General features: G+C 46.7%; 1 protein-coding gene, 1 non-coding gene and 1 pseudogene across 2 annotated transcripts in view; all 3 read left to right on the plus strand.

The window, feature by feature from the left end:
- The window catches only part of MYBBP1A (MYB binding protein 1a), a 273,632-nt gene that overhangs the window by 150,162 nt on the left and 101,671 nt on the right, over positions 1–21,799 (plus strand). The window contains exon 20 of the mRNA XM_063953716.1: positions 21,539–21,673. Within this exon, the coding sequence (XP_063809786.1) occupies positions 21,539–21,673 (135 nt within the window). The remainder of the gene's footprint in view (positions 1–21,538; positions 21,674–21,799) is intronic.
- On the plus strand, positions 13,466–13,551 carry LOC135054192 (U5 spliceosomal RNA; annotated as a pseudogene).
- Positions 15,343–15,457, plus strand: LOC135054113 (U5 spliceosomal RNA). Its single transcript, XR_010243364.1, has one exon. It is a non-coding gene; the product is annotated as a U5 spliceosomal RNA (small nuclear RNA).

Raw genomic sequence — 21,799 nt, forward strand, 5'->3', positions numbered from 1 at the left:
CACCTCTTGCAAGTGTAAATAGAAACACTGTATCTAACTTTTATAAACGTGCTGTTTAAACAGCATACACTGTATCTAAAATGCAGATCGGATATCTTAAGTGAAAGAGGCTCTATACAAAGAGCAACAATCGATTCTAACACTGGCGTCCCAGTGTGGAATCAAATAAAATGTCCACAGATGGCTCCACAATAAAATTATTAGAAGCAAAGCAAGTAATAATAGTTACCCTCGTGCTGATTCCTGAGATGTAATGCAGAGTCCTGTATGCATTTGCACGGGGAGAATGTAAAGATTGGTAGTTGCTGCCACAATGGTAATTAAAAGACAGACTTGTTGGAATATTTATTCTCCGTAATAATAGCCGTCAGTTGACCGTCAGATGATGACATGTAGGGAGTTTCCCAGCAAGGGACCTGATCCGTATGGCTATCGGTAACAGCATGGAACGGCAAAACCGCTGATGGCTGGCGCCGCACTGGTGTCACAGCGGTCCATTGCTGTGTGCCCTAGACCGGACGCCACCCTGGTGGTGGTTTTTTTTTCTTCCTCATAGAGACTTTTCTCTACCAGTTTTATTCTGCACCTGACACATGTAGGAATTACTCATTTGGACAGAGCAGGCAGCCTGGCGACCAATCATATTAGCTGATAAGCGTGTGTTTTTGCAGAGAAATGGCTGCAGAGCTCTCAGCCTCGATAATAGAATCATTATATTACAAGATTGCCACCAAGCGCATTCCCGCTCACTGCTGTAGTTCTGCTCTGCTCAGACTACAGCTTCTAGACCAGGTACGTGCATTTTTTAATTCATCTCCACACTTTATTAAAGTCATGGTACATTCGATTATGGAATAATGCTCAGACAATGATTTTAGCAATGGTTTTTATTTAAACCAAAAGTAAAGGAATGAATTGCCTGCTAACAAGATGTCTGATTTCTGTTGCAATTCAGCGACTTTGGTATAATTTATTTTCAGTCCCATAGAGCCAGACTGGAGGGGAAATGTATCAAACACAAGAGAGAGACGTAAATGGAGATGTTGCACATAGCAACCAATCTGCATCTAGCTATCATTTACCAAATTCCATAAACGGATTGCCGTAGGCAACTTCTCCACTTCTCTCTGAGGATTGAAACCTGTCCCCATGGGACTTTGAAGCAAACTTTTGTGCGCAAAGCCCACATTTATTTACACATCTGAAGTACAATAATTATTCTAAATGTGATGTCACAGAGGCTACAATTATTCTCTGCATTAAATTTCTGCTATGTGACGACACGACTAATGACCGTACATAGTAGCAATCACATTGAGAGAGTACAGTGACATGTAGGAGGATGTCTTCTATGAGGTTGTGATGGTGTTGCTGCAGAGGTGGTAAATGTGTTGCTACATTGGATGGCTACACCTGCGGAGATGATGCATCCTGCTTTGTAGCACTGCCCACACTGCGGTGTCCAAAGGGACATTTTAACAGATCTGCAAGGTTTTTCCCACTGGTTAATTGTATATATTATGTTTAAGCAAGTTTTATTGTGGCCCCTTTAATGATTGTAATCTCCCAATGCAGCATGGTCTAGAGTCTTGATTCCACTCCCGTTCCTGTGAATTTTGAATCTAAAAATCAGAGATGTCCTCCTTATAATGCATAGAACAGAAGGCGTACGGCGGTGTCACGCTAAAAAATGTGTGATACAGACTGAATCTACAAATACTTCATTATTGCTCTCAGCTGATAATAATGCTCACTACTATAGCAGTCTCTACTGTCTGACTGAGCTTTTAGCCAGACCCATTTTATTTTGTTTGTTTTAATTGCTCATTTTCACATTGAATATTGAATTAGCATCTGAAACAAGATACGTATCAAATTGGCAACTTTTTTGCACTTTATTTATTTTTATATAGTTTTTGTGGAATCGTGCTTCTCATGTCCTAATTAGTTGCCCTACCAAATTTAGTGACATTCTGGTTGTTAGGTCAAGCTACAGAAGGATCTTAATAGGGGAAGTTTAATTATGGACATCCTGTAGATCATGGGTCTTTAACCTGTGGCCCTCCAGCTGTTGTGAAACTACATATTCTAGCATGCCCTGCATCAGTTTCAGCATGTCTTAATAGCAAAACTGTGGCAGGGCATGGTGGGATGTGTAGTTTCACAGCAGCTGGAGGGCCACAGGTTGAAGACGCATGCTGTAGATTGTTTGATGTTGCGACTAAATCCCAAGCTCCCCCTCTATGACGACCGTTCCCAGGAGTGGTCATTGTTTCTCATTGCACTGGCTGTTCTGTTGTTTTTAGTCTTCATATTCAGTTGGTCTCAGCTGCTTCCTCAAATTCAGTTGAAGGCCAGGTTGGAAGGGGCACTGTTTACTGTTCCTGTTTGGGATGATCTTTACTTGTAGATCTGATCTCTTAATGTACCTCTGGATCTCTTGCTTGTTATAATTTTTGGTTCCCTCCTATCAATAAGGCCTGGTTAAAGTGAATTTAATGGCATGTCACTGGAAAACAATTCATAAGCGGAAGAGCCTTGCTAACATGACAGTTTTGCTTTTCTATTTAATACTATGTAACATTGACATCCTTTAAAATCTAATTTCAGTGTGTTTATAATCGCTGGAGTGGCTGGTGCTCTGGCTTTTTAGCATAGTATTATATAGATTACAAGTAATCCTTATGTGTCGCCAGAGTGCATTCACAAATTGTGTCATTAGCATAAAATAATGGGAAACTACACGTTAAGGCAATTTAGTTTGTAACAACATGGTGACCAGCCGGCTATGAAAAGGAAGAAAGCTTATGCTAGCTTATCATTAATGCAGTATTCTCTGGCTTTTTAGAAAATGTTGAACTTACTACATGAAGATATAATTCTCTATGGGTAAAGCATCTTTTCTCATACATCCTAGAGGATGCTGGGGATGCTTCAAGAACCATGGGGGTATAGACGGGATCCGCAGGAGACATGAGCACTTTAAGACTTTAAAAGGGGTGTGAACTGGCTCCTCCCTCTATGCCCCTCCTCCAGACTCCAGTTAGATTATGTGCCCAGTGAGACTGGATGCACACTGAGGAGCTCTCCAGAGTTTCTCAGAAAAAATACTTTTTGTTAGGTTTATTATTTTCAGGGAGACCTGCTGGCAACAGGCTCCCTGCATCGTGGGACTGAGGGGAGAGAAGCAGACCTACTTCTGTGAGTTTCAGGGCTCTGCTTCTTAGGCTACTGGACACCATTAGCTCCAGAGGGTCTGATCGGTAGGTACGCCTAGATGCTCGTTCCCGGAGCCGCGCCGTCAACCCCATTGCAGAGCCAGAAATCAGAAGCCGGGTGAGTAGAAGAAGATCAGAAGACTTCAGTGACGGCAGAAGATTTCAGATGGCTTTTGAGGTACCGCGCTGCGCGCCATGCTCCCACAAACAAAACGGCACTGCAGGGTGCAGGGCGCAGGGGGGGCGCCCTGGGCAGCATAAAACCTCAATAGCGAATGGCACAAGTGTATACAGTGCCTGGGCACTAAATACAGACCCCCGCCAGTATAAATATGTAAAAATAAGCGGGACTGAAGCGCGCCATTAAGGGGGCGTGGCTTAGCCCTCACAGCTCTGACCAGCGCCATTTTCTCTTCACAGCTGCAGAGACGCTGAGCCTGGCCTCCCACACTACTGTACAAGTTACAGGGTACAAAACGGGAGGGGGACAAGTGATTTGGGGCTATTTTATTGAATTTAAAAGCGCTAACAGGTCTGGGCAGTATATCACTCACTTCAGTACCGGGATAGGCGCTGGGTTGTGAGCTGGCAGAACTCCCTCTGTGTTTCTCTATCAGGCTTTGCTGTGGGTCTGTCCCCTATAGCCCCAGTGTGGTTGTGGGTGTCGGTACGCGTGTGTCGACATGTCTGAGACTGAGTGCCCTTCCCAGGAGGAGGCTCGAGTGGGGACAGAAAAGGCTGTGGGAGTGACTGTGTTGGCACCGCCGACGGCTGATTGGGTAAATATGTTGAGTGTTTTGAATGCCAATGTGACTCGGTTGACTAAGAGATTAGATAAATCTGAGTCTAAGAACCAGACATGGAGGAAATCCATGGAGGATGCATTGTCGCAAGCTCAGACCCCTTCGGGGTCACAGAAACGTGCATTTACCCAGATAGCAGATACAGATACCGTCACGGACTCTGATTCCAGTGTCGACTATAGTGATGCCAGATTGAATCCTAAACTGGCTAAGAGCATTCAGTACATGATTGTGGCGATAAAAGACGTATTACATATCACGGAGGACCCTGCTGTTCCTGATACAAGGGTCTGTATGTTTAAAGGAAAGAAACCTGGGGTAACGTTTCCTCCCTCTCATGAACTGAACGCTCTTTTTGAAAAGGCTTGGGAAAATCCTGACAGGAAGGTACAGGTTCCCAAAAGAATTCCAGTGGCATATCCGTTCCCCTCTGGGGACATGGAAAAGTGGGAGTCAACCCCCACGGTGGACAAAGCTCTATCGCGTCTGTCCAAAAAGGTAGCGCTTCCGTCTCCGGACATGGCAGCCCTAAAGGATCCCGCGGATCGTAAGCAGGAAAATACACTAAAATCGATTTATGTCACTACAGGTTCGCTACTCAGGCCTGCTGTTGCTTCGGCATGGGTGAGTAGCGCTATTGAAAAGTGGGCAGATAACTTGTCATCTGAGATAGATACCCTGGACAGGGATAGCGTGCTTTTGACTTTGGGTCATATCAGGGACGCTGCAGCATATTTAAAAGAAGCTGCAAGGGATATTGGCCTTTTGGGATCAAGGGCCAATGCCATGGCAGTCTCAGCTAGGAGGGCATTGTGGATTCATCAATGGAATGCTGATGCTGACTCTAAGAAGCCTATGGAGTCTCTACCGTTTAACGGTTGTGTCTTGTTTGGTGACTGCCTCACTGACCTGGTATCTACTGCTACCGCGGGTAAGTCATCATTTTTACCTTATGTTCCTGACCGACAAAAGAAAACGCCCCACTATCAGATGCAGTCCTTTCGGCCCAATAAATACAAAAAAGGACAAGGGTCTTCCTTCCTTGCTGCGAGAGGAAAGGGAAAGGGGTCACATGCTGTGGCAATTTCCCAAGAACAGAAGTCCTCTCCGGCTTCTACCAAATCCACCGCATGACGCTGGGGCTCCTCTGCGGGAGTCCGCACCGGTGGGGGCACGTCTCGAACTCTTCAGTCAGGTCTGGGTTCACTCGGCCCTGGATCCTTGGATATTAGAAATAGTAACCCAAGGGTACAAATTGGAGTTTCAAGACGTGCCCCCTCACCGATTTTTCAAATCGGCCCTGCCAGCTTCTCTTCCAGAAAGGGAAGTAGTATGCGCTGCAATACTAAAGCTGTGTCAAAATCAAGTCATTGTCACGGTACCCCCGTCACAACAGGGGGAGGGCTTTTATTCGAGTCTGTTCGTGGTCCTGAAGCCGGATGGCTCAGTCAGACCGATTCTGAACCTAAAATCCCTCCTGTAATGTTTACCTCCACTGATTGCACACCTTTCCATTGTGCCCTACATGCAGGGTACATCATACTATTACTTAAGCATCAGTTTTCCCATATATGAACTTGGCCCTTGCATGGCTCACCTCCCACAGTGTAACCTTCAAAGTGCGCCCAACATGGCTGCCCCATATGGTACACTTGTGGATGGGATGAAAAAATACATGGACCTTGTGGTTTTGTTGGAACCCTACTCTAAACTGTAGGACTCTGAAATCACCCCCATTTTGTGTCATCTCTTCTAGGGGTAGACTATTCCACCTGGGTAATCCTACGCTTAGCGCCCAAGATGGCTGCTGCACTTGGTACCTATAAGGGTGGAATACACAACCCTTGGAAGTTATTACCCAAAATGCCTTCACCAATCCTGCATTATGCTTTCTGTGGACTTAAGATTTTTCTTTTATGTCTGTGTTGCTTGTCTATTGTTGTATTACTCAAATCCTCTGTATCATGTGCATTGTTTTTGATGTCTGTAAAGCGCCTTGAGTCCTGTTGGAGAAAGAGCGCTATATAAATAAAATTATTATTATTATTATTAATTTCTTTAAAAAAAAATTCAAATTCAAGATGGAATCTCTCCGAGCAGTAATCTCCAGTCTGGAGGAGGGGGATCTTATGGTGTCGGTCGACATAAAGGATGCCTACTTACACGTCCCCATATATCCTCCACATCAGGCTTACCTGAGGTTTGCTGTTCAGGATTGTCATTACCAATTTCAGACGTTGCCGTTTGGTCTGTCCATGGCTCCGAGGATTTTCACCAAGGTTATGGCGGAAATGATGGATCTCCTGCGCAAGCAGGGAATCACAATTATCCCGTACCTGGTCGATCTCATCATAAAGGCGAGATCCAAGGAGCAATTGCTGAAAAACGTTGCGCTCTCACTGACGATTCTGCAACAACATGGTTGGCTCCTAAACTTGCCAAAATCACAGTTGGTTCCAACGACACGGCTGTCGTTCCTGGGTATGATTCTGGATATAGAATTACAGAGAGTTTTTCTTCCAGGGGAAAAGGCTCTGGAAATACAGAACATGGTAAAACAGATTCTGAAACCGGCAAGAGTGTCGATTCTTCAATGCACTCGGTTGCTGGGGAAGATGGTGGCGGCCTACGAGGCCATTCCGTATGACAGGTTCCATGCCAGGGTGTTTCAGTGGGACCTGTTGGACAAGTGGTCCGGGTCTCACCTGGACATGCACCGGAAAATAATCCTATCTTCCAGGACCAGGATCTCCCTCCTGTGGTGGCTGCACAGTTCTCACCTTCTGGAGGGACGCAGGTTCGGGATTCAGGATTGAATCCTTGTGACTACAGATGCAAGTCTCTGAGGCTGGGGAGCAGTCACACATGGGAGAAATTTTCAGGGAAAATGATCAAGCCGGGAAGCTTGTCTGCACATAAACGTTCTGGAATTAAGGGCCATTTACAACAGCATTCTTCAAGCGGAACATCTTCTGCCTGTCTTGATCCAGTCAGACAACATAACAGCAGTGGCGTACATAAACCGCCAGGGCGGAACAAAGAGCAGAGCGGTGATGGCCGAGGCCACGAAAGTTCTTTGCTGGGCGGAGAGACATGCAAGCGCTCTGTCAGCAGTTTCCATTCCAGGAGTGGACAACTGGGAAGTAGACTTCCTCAGCAGACACAATCTCCATCCAGGAAAGTGGGGTCTTCATCAAGAGGTCTTTTCAGAAGTGACAAGTCATTGGGGAATTCCTCAAATAGACATGATGGCGTCCCGCCTCAACAAGAAACTTCAGAGATATTGTTCCAGGTCGAGGGACCCTCAAGCAATAGCGGTGGACGCCCTAGTGACACCGTGGGTGTTTCCGTCGGTCTATGTGTTCCCTCCACTTCCACTCATTCCAAAGGTGATAAAGATTATAAGAAGAACAAAGGTTCAGGCGATACTCATTGTTCCAGACTGGCCAAAGAGGTCCTGGTATCCAGATCTTCAGGAGTTGCTCATAGAAGATCCCTGGCCTCTTCCTCTATGGGAGGACCTGTTATAACAAGGACCGTGCGTGTATCAAGACTTACCACGGCTGCGTTTGACGGCATGGCGGTTGAACGCCAAATCCTAGCCCGAAAGGGTGTTCCCAGTGAAGTAATTTCACACTTCTTCAGGCTAGAAAAGAAGTAACGGCAAAGCATTACCACCGTATTTGGAGGAAATGTGTGTCTTGGTGTGAATCCAAGATGGCTCCTACGGAGGAATTTCAGCTGGGGCGTTTGCTCCATTTTTTGCAAGCAGGTGTGGATGCGGGCCTAAAGTTAGGCTCTATTAAAGTACAAATTTCGGCCTTATCAATCTTCTTTCAGAAAGAATTGGCCTCCCTTCCGGAAGTTCAGACCTTCGTGAAAGGCATGCTGCACATTCATCCTCTGTTTGTGCCTCTTGTGGCACCATGGGATCTTAATGTGGTATTGCAGTTCCTGCAATCTCATTGGTTCGAACCTTTGCGTAAGGTTGAGTTGAAATTCCTTACTTGGAAAGTAGTCATGTTGTTGGCCTTGGCATCCGCAAGGCGGGTATCTGAGTTGGCGGCTTTGTCTCACAAAAGCCCCTATTTAATCTTCCATACTGATAAAGCGGAGTTGAGAACTCGTCAGCAATTTCTGCCAAAAGTGGTTTCATCATTTCACGTAAACCAGCCTATTGTAGTGCCAGTGGCTACTGACGCCTTGGCAGAATTGAAGTCTCTCGAACTGTTTTAGTAATGGCCTTTATTATGAGGCATACTGTGACAAATTACATGGCCCAATGTGGGCACTGCTATCAAGTAGTTAGGACTACTGTATCAGAGAAGCCGTGAAGTGGCCAGCAGCTAAACATGTGTTTGCAAACATTTGTGACGAATTCTCTGAATTTTATTACCAGATAGATTCAGGGATGGTTACAGGTAATTTTCAGTGTGAGGAAGGGAATTTGGGGGTGGGGATTTGCACCCCCCTTCCTCTTTGTTTGTTAGTCTCTCGATGTGGTCAGAGCTTTGAAAACATATGTCGCCAGAACGGCGCAGATTAGGAAAACAGAGGCTCTGTTTGTCCTGTGGGCTCCCAACAAGATTGGGGCTCCTGCTTCCAAGCAGACTATTGCGCGCTGGATCTGTAATACGATTCAGCAGGCTCATTCTACGGCAGGAGTGCCGTTACCGAAATCGGAGAAAACCCATTCTACCAGAAAGGTGGGCTTATCCTGGGCGGCTGCCCGAGGGGTCTCGACATCACAGCTTTGCCGAGCTGCTACATGGTCGGGTTCAAACAACTTTGCGAAGTTTTACAAGTTTGATACCCTGGCTGAGGAGGACCTCTTGTTTGGTCAATCGGTGCTGTAGAGTCATCAGCACTTTCCCGCCCGTTCTAGAGCTTTGGTATAAACCCCATGGTTTCCATCCGTAGAGGATGCTGGGCGCCCGTCCCAGTGCGGGCTGTATCTGCAGTTTGGTTATGGTTACACTCATGTTGAGTTAAGTACAGTCAGTCTGTGGCTGATGTTGGTCATGCCGTTGCATGCGTTGTTGAATGCCATGTTGTACAGCGTGTTTGAGGTGTGAGCTGGTATGTATCTCACCTTAGTTTTAAAAAAATTAAATAAATCCTTTTCCTCTAAATGTCCGTCTCCCTGGGCACAGTTCCTATAACTGGAGTCTGGAGGAGGGGCATAGAGCGAGGAGCCAGTTCACACCCCTTTTAAAGTCTTAAAGTGCCCATGTCTCCTGCGGATCCCGTCTATACCCCCATGGTTCTTGAAGCAACCCCAGCATCCTCTACGGACTAAGAGAAAAGGATTTACCGGTAGGTATTAAAATCCTATTATTTCCAGACTTTCTGAGATGTCTTTTATACCTTCCACTTAACCACAAGCTGTGTTTAGAACTTAGTTTTTTAACTCTCTTTTGTTACCCCATTCGTTTGAAATGTTGAGCACTGATTAAATGATCACAAAATCTGCCAATGCCAGTGCCGATACAGAGTATATTTGTTGGGATACAGGTTTTTCTTTCTGTCATTTTGCAGTGCCATGCTTAAATACAGTACAGGTTGAGTATCCCATATCCAAATATTCCAAAATACAGAATTTTTTGAGTGAGACTGAGATAGTGAAACCTTTGTTTTCTGATGGCTCAATGTACATAAACTTTGTTTAATACACAAAGTTATTAAAAATAATGTATTAAATGACCTTCAGGTTGTGTATATAAGGTGTATATGAAACATAAATGAATTGTGTGAATGTACACACACTTTGTTTAATGCACAAAGGGGGTAATTCCAAGTTGATCGCAGCAGGAAATCTTTTAGCAGTTGGGCAAAACCATGTGCACTGCAGGGGGGGCAGATATAACATGTGCAGAGAGTTAGATTTGGGTGGGTTATTTTGTTTCTGTGCAGGGTAAATACTGGCTGCTTTATTTTTACACTGCAAATTAGATTGCAGATTGAAAACACCACACCCAAATCTAACTCTCTCTGCAAATGTTATTTCTCTGACGTCCTAGTGGATGCTGGGTACTCCGTAAGGACCATGGGGAATAGACGGGCTCCGCAGGAGACTGGGCACTCTTTAAAGAAAAGATTAGGTACTACATCTGGTGTGCACTGGCTCCTCCCTCTATGCCCCTCCTCCAGACATCAGTTAGAATCTGTGCCCGGCCTGAGCTGGATGCACTTAGTGGTCTCTCCTGAGTTCACTATAAAGAAAAGTATTTGTTAGGTTTTTTATTTTCAGTGAGATCTGCTGGCAACAGACTCACTGCTACGTGGGACTTAGGGGAGAGAAGCAAACCTACCTGCTTGCAGCTAGCTTGTGCTTCTAGGCTACTGGACACCATTAGCTCCAGAGGGATCGAACACAGGGCCCGACCTCGATCGTCCGTTCCCAGAGCCGCGCCGCCGTGCCCCTTGCAGAGCCAGAAGACGGAAGAAACCGGAGAAAATCGGCGGCTGAAGACTCCGGTCTTCAATAAGGTAGCGCACAGCACTGCAGCTGTGCGCCATTGCTCCCACAGCACACCACACGCTCCGGTCACTGGTGGGTGCAGGGCGCTGGGGGGGGGGGGGCGCCCTGGGCTGCAATTAATATACCTTTTGGCACAAAAAAGCACATAATACAGTGTTTAACACTGTATATGTGCAGAAACCCCCGCCATTAACGTTATAAAAAGCGGGAGAAGCCCGCCGCTGAAGGGGCGGGGCTATCTTCCTCAGCACAGCCAGCGCCATTTTCTCTTCACAGCTCCACTGGAAGGACGCTCCCCAGGCTCTCCCCTGCAGTATACACTACAGAAAGGGTAAAAAAAGAGAGGGGGGGGCACATAAATTTAGGCGCAAATTGTGATATAAGCAGCTATAGGGGGAAAATTCACTTTGTGTATAGTGCATATCCCTCTGTTATATAGCGCTTTGGTGTGTGCTGGCATACTCTCTCTCTGTCTCCCCAAAGGACTTTGTGGGGTCCTGTCCTCAGTCAGAGCATTCCCTGTGTGCGGTGTGTCGGTACGGCTGTGTCGACATGTTTGATGAGGACGCTTACGTGGAGGCGGAGCAGGTGCCGATAAGTGTGATGTCGCCCCCTGCGGGGCCGACACCTGAGTGGATGGATATGTGGAAGGTATTAACCGACAGTGTCAACTCCTTGCATAAAAGGTTCGATGACGCAGCTTTGGGACAGCCGGCATCTCAGCCCGCGCCTGCCCAGGCATCTCAGAGGCCGTCAGGGGCTCAAAAACGCCCGCTACCTCAGATGGCAAACACAGATGTCGACACGGAGTCTGACTCCAGTGTCGACGAGGATGAGACAAATGTACAATCCACTAGGGCCATCCGATGCATGATTACGGCAATGAAAAATGTGTTGCACATTTCTGACATTAACCCGGTTACCACAAAAAAGGGTATTATGTTTGGGGAGAAAAAGCAGCCAGTGACTTTTCCCCCATCTGATGAGTTAGATGAATTGTGTGAAGAAGCGTGGGGTTCCCCAGATAAGAAACTAGTAATTTCTAAGCGGTTACTAATGGCGTACCCTTTCCCGCCAACGGATAGGTTACGCTGGGAGACATCCCCTAAGGTGGACAAGGCGCTCACACGCTTATCAAAAAAGGTGGCACTGCCTTCTCAGGATACTGCCGCCTTAAAGGAGCGTGCAGATAGAAAGCAGGAGGCTATCCTGAAGTCTGTGTATACACACTCAGGTACTATACTGAGACCTGCTATTACTTCAGCATGGATGTGTAGTGCTGCAGCAGCGTGGTCTGATTCCCTGTCTGATAACAGTGATTCCCTTGACAGGGACACTATTTCTTTATCATCCACTAGGGGTCACTGGAGTACTCTTGGGATATGGACGGGCGGAGCCGAACAAAGGCACTGAATATTCAAATTTAGGACCCTCCCACCCCTCCATATCCCCGAGTACCTCAGTGTACTGTCTCAGTGTTTTTTCGGTGCTCACAGCACGAACATCGGCTTGTGGTATAGCCACACTTGGATTTTTATTTTTAATTTTTATTTTTAATTTTTATTTTTACACTTAGCACATCCCTTCCCAGTTTCTGGAAAAACATGGGTCCGGGATAGTGCCGCTGCACGGGCAGCGCATGGCGTGTCGGTCCTCACAAAGAGCACCCTCACAGCCACAGACAGCATGGCGTGTCGGTCCTCACGAAGAGCACCCTCACAGCCACAGACAGCCCACTGCTTCTACAAAGAGCAGCCAGGAAAAGCTGGACGGGCTTGCACAAAGAAGCCGTCGCAGCCATAGATTACTGGAAGCTGACTGGAGCTGGACGGAGCTTACACATAAAAAGCCCCGCCACAGCCAAGACTACAGGCAGTCGTCAGCCATGATCAGAAAGGTAGGCTGGGGGAAACGGGGCGGTCAGCGCAGGCTGCCGCCCCGCTATGTAGGGGTTAATGCCTCCTGCGCATACGGAGCTCCGTCCGGCTGCACAGCAGGGGGAGCTCATACGCACTATGCCCAGCCGCTATGGAAGTCAGTCTGACACTGGACGGAGCTTACAGAAAGCCCCGTCACAGCCAGGATGAAAGCCCCGTCACAAGCTGGACGGAGCGTACAGGAGGTGCGGCACATGTCCTAATGGTGGGGTGTCAGGGCGGTCAGCTCACGCTGCCGCCCTGCTGTGTGGGGGTTTGCCGCCGCTGAAGCCGCCGCTGATATGCCCCGCTTAACTACGCTGGAAGCTCAGAGCGGCCGCACGTCACTCAGAGACGCCGGCCGCTCTCCCAGCGCTGATTACCCGGCACCGAGGTAGGACAGGCGCCGCCCGAGCCACAGTAAGTACCCGCTTTCTAACATGCACAGAGCGGCCGCACGTCACTCACAGACGCCGGCCGCTCTTCCAGCGCTGACACCGCACGCTGATGATACATGGCGCCGCCCGCTCTTCCGGACGGCTCCCCGGCGCTATACACAGCGCTCCCCTGCTCTCCCTGCACCCGTTCCCGCTGCAGGTAACATAGGGGAGACTACCGGGGGTAAGGGGGAGTAAATACCCATAGCAACAGCACCAAGGCTGCATGGGTTAATAAGACATAGTTTTCACAGAGCATGTCCTAAAATATGTTTCTAATTGTATGGATGGCATGCTTCCTGTTTCTGTAGGCTGCCATTTGATGTCATAAGTGTTCTATTAACTGGAATGTGATTATCACACTTTAATAGGCTATTAAGCCTATATTACCTGTATAATAGGCTATTATGTCTATATATATTAACACTGCAGCAGGTCCTGTGCTTTTCAGTGTATGCATGGCATGGGGGCCATTTTTAATCATTACAGTTTCTTCCAGTTTATAATTCTAGAACATTCCTGCCCTACATCTCTAAGCCACCAGAGGCAAAGGGGGTGTTAGTGGGAATGTAGTTCGGATTGCACATGTGAACTGCTTTTCACATAAAGAATACTCTGGTTTCTCTTCAGATCTAATAAATCTTTCGCCTGTTGCTAAAGATGTCCGTAGAGAGAAATAACCATGTGTTTCATAGCCTGGCTACGGCTGGCCTTAATATGCTTTTCAGCAACAAAAATATATATATGACACAAAAGAACTTCAACAAGTAGTGCAAGTGTCTGTCTGTTGCCTATTGTGGTGTCAGTCTGCATAGCTAGTAAGGCTCTAGCGCAGACTAAAAATAATTTTTAACGGTCCTATGTTAAGCATTGGCAATTCAAATTAAAACAGCGGTACTATCGGAGTCTCGGAAGTACTCCGCCTGCTATAACTAAAGATAGTCTTTTCAAAGGGCCAAGTTCCTTTGGGTACCAGGGTTGATGCAGAAACTTCGAGTGAGAAGGGTGCATTACACCAGCACTTATATAGTGCGGGGGTTTTGGGCAACATACATTGCTAAAAACCAGTGAGTCAAGGCCTCCATTTGTTTTTTAGAAAATATTAGTGGACTTTGACCACTATTTAATCGTTTCAAAATAACGCGATCCGCCATTGGCAAATGCGTCTGTGTTAAACATTTTAAAGACCCAGGATACATTTGGGTCATTAGTCTCTAGGTATGGAAACTATGAGATCACTGTTAAAAGAAGCTGCAGAGTATATCTGTAAAGCCTCTACTAACGCCTGTTTTTCATCGTAGCTAGTTCAGCACGACTAGGACAGAGCTTGGTTGGTCCTAAATTTGATATTCAGCCATTACCGCATCCAGTATCAAAACGGAATACTGGTACCGGCGTTTAATCCCTTTAGACTTCCGTTTTTCAAAGGCGGGTGTACAAAACAGTCACGCCTTGTAACGTCAGGACGCTACAGTCAGCAAGCCAGTGGTTTGATGACCTCTTTTCCAATTGTGGAAGCGCGTCTTTACATGTTACTTTGAGGGGTTTCCAGACTTCAATTCATGGATGTCTCAGCTATTTACAGATTAAAGGACAATACTGGCTCTGTCGACCGGTTTGGCAGGTTGCCATTTAGTCTCTGCTGGGTTTCAGCTGTCTTTATAATCCAAGCAGTAGTATACCAACAGAGTCAGGGTTACATATTCCCTCTGTTTGAGCAAAACCAGACGGCTCTGTCGCAATCTCAATCAGCAGGTCACTTACTGCAGTGGGAAAATGAATTTTCTGCGGTTAGTATTTGTTTATTGGAGCACAAAGTGGCATAATGGCACTTGATCTTCACAATGCGTATTTACCCATTCCGGTTTGATCTTCACGGGTTCTAGCGTTTGCAAATCGCCACAACCATTATCCATTTCGGGTCTACCGTTGCTTATCGCCTCGGGTATTTACCAAAGTTATGTTGGGGATGATAGCTCATCTCACATAAGAACTCTGTCTCAACAGAGTTTCTCTACCTTAGATGATCTGCTCATAAGAACTCTGTCTCAACAAAGTTCCTCTAACTTGCGCTACTAAGGTATACTGCGGTAGCAGATCAAGTTCGAAAACAATCGCATCTAATTCCGTCTAAACGATGTCAATTCCTAGGTAAGATTATAAATCAAAGACTTTTACCTACTACACCAGCAATAACAAATGTACGTCTAGTAATTAGTGCAAAACACGCACACTAGCGGTACATTGGTGTATTCACCTATTAAGAATAAAGATGTGTTTTCAATTTAGTTCGCCACCCTTCACTCGCGTTTCCCACAGAGGGAAAAGGGTGCATATACTCTGGACGACAGTCGCAGAGGGTCAGGATTTGTAGTTAAAATCAGCAACAAAGGTTCTAAAACACGACAGATTGCTGTCGATAAAGGTCCTAGAACTCTGTGCATTTTACAATGCAATACATGATTCGCTTTCAGTCTGACCAGGTATATACTCTGGTTTCTCTTCAGAACGAATAAATCTTTTGCCTTTTACTAAAGATTTCTGTGGAGAGGAACAACCATGAGTTTCAGGTAAATGTTTGATGCCTGTCTCACGCTGGCCTTAAGCAGTCAAACAAGGCAACGGCAGTTGCATACACAACAACCAGTGAGAACCAAGAAGCCGCATGGTAATGCGGCATGTGACTCAAATCCTCAATGGCTTAGAACACCATTATGTGAAAATGTCACATTACGTGAGTGGACATCTGTTAGACAGAGGATCTCACCCGTCAGGATTTGGATCCTGAAAACTGGACATTAAATCCAGAGGTGTTTCATATGTGAGTCCACAGAAGGGGGTTACCCTCAAGTATACATGATGGCATCTCGCCACAATTACAAAAGCTCAGTATGTGTACAAAACAGATCACAAGGGCAGTGGCGGTGGAGTCGCTCACATTCATGTGGTCATTCAGCATCGTGTATCTGGCTCCACCAGTTTCCGCTGCTCTCTCCGTTGTCAAAACGGCTCATAAGACAGTTTGTCACAGTCATACTGGTGGTAGCTCATGGGTTTCGGAGAAGTTTGCTTCTCGAATTTTCAAGGAATACTTGCACACGATCTTGGCCCGCTCATAATACGTCCAACCTGTTACATCAGGGAACGTTAGTTTACCCATAGTTACCTATGTACCTATTATCTATGTACCGCAGCTGCGGTTGACGGGGTGAGGGTGCAAACGCCCTCTTAAGAAATTGAGCATTACAGTATCGGTTATACTAACCATGTTACGAAATAGTAAGCCGTTTAAGGCAGCTCATTTTTACAAAATTTCGTGTGCTTACATAGGTGGTAAACCTCGGAAGTTTCCAACATCATCCTTCAAGTAACCCGTATTCTGTTAAACGGGGTGGGATGGAAAACTGCGTTGATCTGCACGAAGAGTGCAGGTATCTGTGTGATAAACTTATTGTCAAAGACGTTTGCCTCTATTGGCGTCTGTACACATCTTTCTACAAGGTGTCATCAAAGTTCACACTCTATTTATCCCACCTACAGCGCCAGGCGACTTGAAGTTGGGTTCAGATTTCTTACAGTTTTCATATTTTGAACCCTTTCAACAAATGGGAATTAAGTTTCTCACTTTGGAAAACAATTTTCTTATAGCCTTGGCTTCGGCAAGGGTTTTGTTTTCATATTTGGGTGCCTTGTATTCCAAGCCACCGTATTTGAGTTTTCTCATGACAAAGCAGATCTTCGGACGAATCACGCTTTCGTATTCTTCACATCAATATACCAATAGGGGTTTCCTGTGTGGACAGCACATTCTAGAATTCTGAATGTGGTACACGCATTACGCGTTTATATATGTCCCGATCGTCAACAGTACGTGATATGAATACGTTGTTTGTTCTCTATGATACTGCCAACTGGGGTTAGCCAGTTTCTTAGCAGACATTATCCAGTTGGGTAATAATAATGACTACAAGTCAGGTTTACTTTAAGGCTAAGTTACAATCGCCTGCGTCAGTAATAGCTCATCCCACAGGTCTGTGGGAATGTCAGACCCAGTGGGTCGTGGAGTGTCTAAAACGCGGCTATATAGCCTTCATGTGCACCATGTTTGTGCACGTTTACACGTTATAAATGGTGGCGCCATCAGCATCTAGCTTTGGGCTGCCTACTGTTACAAGTATCAAACAGCTCTCCCGCCCACGAGGGAAGCTTTGGTACGTCCCAAGAGTACTCCAGTGACCCCTAGTGGATGATAAAGAAAATAGGATTTTGGTACTTACCAGGTAAATCCTTTTCTTTGAATCCATAGGGGGCACTGGACGCCCACCCAGAGCAGTTTTACCTGGGTTGTTTTAAGCTCAAGGGAGCTTAGGGTAACAAGTTTTACTTGATTGATATTAAGCTCAGAGGAGCTTATGGTAACACATTTTCACCGATTGGTTCAAATTATAAAGTTCTATCGGTTATGGTGTCAACTGTTTAGTTGACAGTAAGGTTATGGGTCAACATTGTTGTTGTCCGTTATGTTATAGGTATTCTCCATTGTCAACCTCTCTATATCGTTCCTGTTCGCTCAGTAAAAAACACTGAGACAGTACACTGAGGTACTCGGGGATATGGAGGGGTGGGAGGGTCCTAAATTTGAATATTCAGTGCCTTTGTTCGGCTCCGCCCGTCCATATCCCAAGAGTACTCCAGTGCCCCCTATGGATTCAAAGAAAAGGATTTACCTGGTAAGTACCAAAATCCTATTATTGCTAACCATAGAGCATATTAAAGACGTAGTCTTATATATGAGAGATGCACAGAGGGACATTTGCCGGCTGGCATCTAGAATTAATGCAATGTCCATTTCTGCCCGGAGAGTATTATGGACTCGGCAGTGGACAGGTGATGCTGATTCTAAAAGGCACATGGAAATTTTGCCTTATAAGGGTGAGGAATTGTTTGGGGACGGTCTTTCGGACCTCGTATCCACAGCAACAGCTGGGAAGTCGACTTTTTTACCTCAGGTTCCCTCACAGCCTAAGAAAGCACCGTATTATCAAGTACAGTCCTTTCGGCCTCAGAAAGGCAAGCGGGTTAGAGGCGCGTCCTTTCTGCCCAGAGGCCGGGGTAGAGGGAAAAAGCTGCACCATACAGCCAGTTCCCAAGAACAAAAATCCTCCCCTGCTTCCACTAAGTCCACCGCATGACACTGGGGCTCCACATGCGGAGCCAGGTGCGGTGGGGGCCCGTCTCCGGAACTTCAGCGACCAGTGGGTTCGCTCACAGGTGGATCTCTGGGTTCTACAAGTGGTATCTCAGGGATACAAGCTGGAGTTCGAGACGTTTCCCCCTCGCCGTTACCTCAAATCAGCCTTGCCAGCTACTCCCCCGGACACGGAGGTAGTACTGGCGGCAATTCACAAGCTGTACCTCCAGCAGGTGATAATCAAAGTTCCCCTCCTTTAACAGGGACGGGGTTACTATTCCACAATGTTTGTGGTACCGAAACCAGACGGTTCGGTGAGACCCATTCTAAATTTGAAATCCTTGAACACTTATATAAGGAAGTTCAAGTTCAAAATGGAATCGCTCAGGGCGGTTATTGCAAGCCTGGAAGAAGGGGATTACATGGTATCACTGGACATCAAGGATGCTTACCTACATGTCCCCATTTACCCACCTCACCAGGTGTACCTCCGTTTTGTGGTACAGGACTGCCATTACCAATTCCAGACGTTGCCGTTTGGTCTGTCCACGGCACCGAGGGTATTTACCAAAGTAATGGCCGAAATGATGATACTCCTTCGAAAGAAGGGAGTTATAATTATCCCGTACTTGGACGATCTCCTTATAAAGGCGAAGTCCATGGAGCAGTTGTTGGTCGGAGTAGCACTATCTCAGGATGTGCTACAACAGCACGGCTGGATTCTGAATATCCCAAAGTCGCAGCTGGTTCCTACGACGCGTCTGCTGTTCCTGGGTATGATTCTGGACACAGAACAGAAGAAGGTGTTTCTCCCGGAGGAGAAGGCCAAGGAGTTGTCATCTCGGGTCAGAGACCTCCTGAAGCCAAAACAGGTGTCTGTGCATCACTGCACGCGAGTCCTGGGAAAGATGGTAGCTTCTTACGAGGCAATTCCATTCGGCAGGTTCCATGCAAGGATCTTTCAGTGGGATCTGTTAGACAAGTGGTCCGGATCGCATCTTCAGATGCATCGGCTGATCACCCTGTCCCCGAGGGCCAGGGTGTCTCTGCTGTGGTGGCTGCAGAGTGCTCATCTTCTCGAGGGCCGCAGATTCGGCATACAGGACTGGGTCCTGGTGACCACGGATGCAAGCCTCCGAGGTTGGGGGGCAGTCACTCAGGGAAGAAACTTCCAAGGACAATGGTCGAGTCAGGAGGCTTCCCTACACATAAATATTCTGGAACTAAGGGCCATTTACAATGGCCTAAGTCAGCTAGGACCCCTGCTTCAAAACCAGCCGGTGCTGATTCAGTCAGACAACATCACGGCGGTCACCCATGTAAACCGACAGGGCGGCACAAGAAGCAGGATGGCGAAGCCACAAGGATTCTCCGATGGGCGGAAAATCACGTGATAGCACTGTCAGCAGTGTTCATTCCGGGAGTGGACAACTGGGAAGCAGACTTCCTCAGCAGGCACGACCTCCACTGGGGAGAGTGGGGACTTCATCCAGAAGTCTTCCAGCTGATTATAAATCGTTGGGAAAGGCCACAGGTGGACATGATGGCGTCCCACCTCAACAAAAAGCTAAAAAGATATTGCGCCAGGTCAAGGGACCCTCAGGCGATAGCTGTGGACGCTCTAGTGACACCGTGGGTGTACCAGTCGGTTTATGTGTTCCCTCCTCTTCCTCTCATACCAAAGGTACTGAGGATAATAAGAAAGAGAGGAGTAAGAACTATACTCATCGTTCCGGATTGGCCAAGAAGGACTTGGTACCCGGAACTACAAGAAATTATCTCAGAGGACCCTTGGCCTCTGCCGCTCCGACAGGACCTGCTACAGCAGGGGCGCTGTCTGTTCCAAGACTTACCGCGGCTGCATTTGACGGCATGGCGGTTGAACGCCGGATCCTGATGGAAAAGGGCATTCCGGTTGAAGTCATTCCTACGCTGATAAAGGCTAGGAAGGATGTAACAGCAAAACATTATCACCGCATATGGCGAAAATATGTTGCTTGGTGTGAGGCTATGAAAGGCCTCAACAGAAGAATTTCAGCTGGGTCGATTTCTGCACTTCCTACAGTCAGGAGTGACTATGGGCCTAAAATTGGGATCCATTAAAGTCCAGATTTCGTCCCTGTCTATTTTCTTTCAAAAAGAACTGGCTTCACTGCCTGAGGTTCAGACGTTTGTTAAGGGAGTGCTGCATATTCAGCCCCCTTTTGTGCCTCCAGTGGCACCTTGGGATCTCAACGTTGTGTTGGATTTCCTAAAATCTCATTGGTTTGAGCCACTTCAGACCGTGGAATTGAAATATCTCACGTGGAAAGTGGTCATGCTTTTGGCCTTGGCTTCGGCTAGGCGTGTGTCAGAATTGGCGGCTTTGTCATGTAAAAGCCCCTATCTGATCTTCCATATGGACAGGGCAGAATTGAGGACTCGTCCCCAATTTCTCCCTAAGGTGGTATCAGCGTTTCATTTGAACCAACCTATTGTGGTGCCTGCGGCTACTCTGGACTTGGAGGCTTCCAAGTTGCTGGATGTAGTCCGGGCCCTGAAAATCTATGTTTCCAAGACGACTAGAGTCAGAAAAACTGACTCGCTATTTATCCTGCATGCACCCAACAAGCTGGGTGCTCCTGCTTCTAAGCAGACTGTTGCTCGCTGGATCTGTAGCACGATTCAACTTGCACATTCTGCGGCTGGACTGCCGCATCCTAAATCAGTCAAAGCCCATTCCACGTGGGCTCTTCTTGGGCGGCTGCCCGAGGGGTCTCGGCTTTACAACTTTGCCGAGCTGCTACCTGGTCGGGATCAAACACGTTTGCAAAATTCTACAAGTTTGATACCCTGGCTGAGGAGGACCTTGAGTTTGCTCATTCGGTGCTGCAGAGTCATCCGCACTCTCCCGCCCGTTTGGGAGCTTTGGTATAATCCCCATGGTCCTTACGGAGTACCCAGCATCCACTAGGACGTCAGAGAAAATAAGATTTTACTCACCGGTAAATCTATTTCTCGTAGTCCGTAGTGGATGCTGGGAGCCCGTCCCAAGTGCGGACTTCTGCAATACTTGTATATAGTTATTGCTTAACTATAGGGTTTTTTGTTCTGAGCCATCTGTTTAATGAGGCTCAGTTGTTGTTCATACTGTTAACTGGGTATAATTATCACAAGTTGTGCGGTGCGATTGGTGTGGCTGGTATGAGTCTTACCCTGGATTCCAAATCCTTTCCTTGTAATGTCAGCTCTTCCGGGCACAGTTTCCCTAACTGAGGTCTGGAGGAGGGGCATAGAGGGAGGAGCCAGTGCACACCAGATGTAGTACCTAATCTTTTCTTTAAAGAGTGCCCAGTCTCCTGCGGAGCCCGTCTATTCCCCATGGTCCTTACGGAGTACACAGCATCCACTACGGACTACGAGAAATAGATTTACCGGTGAGTAAAATCTGATTTTCACTTAATGTTTTGGCAAACTGCATCTTATTTGTTCTTACTCTCTCCATTAATTCAGGAATGATTTGTGCAAATGCAAACGGTACTGTAAAGATGTGTCCGAGTTAAAGGATGATCTACACGATATGATGGAGCGGCTAGTGAAGAGAGCTAGCAAACAAAGCGACTCCTCTGTGGCTCTGTATTGTTTCAGGTAAGATAATGATCTGTAGACACATTCCTTTTGTTAATATACTGCTAACATTAAATTAGTCTGGAGAGTTTGGGGTTAACGGTAATGTTCAATACATCTGTTTTGGTGTCACTTAATTTGTGCATT

The sequence above is a fragment of the Pseudophryne corroboree genome, chromosome 2, assembly GCF_028390025.1.
Source record: "Pseudophryne corroboree isolate aPseCor3 chromosome 2, aPseCor3.hap2, whole genome shotgun sequence".
Taxonomy (NCBI): Eukaryota; Metazoa; Chordata; class Amphibia; order Anura; family Myobatrachidae; genus Pseudophryne; species Pseudophryne corroboree.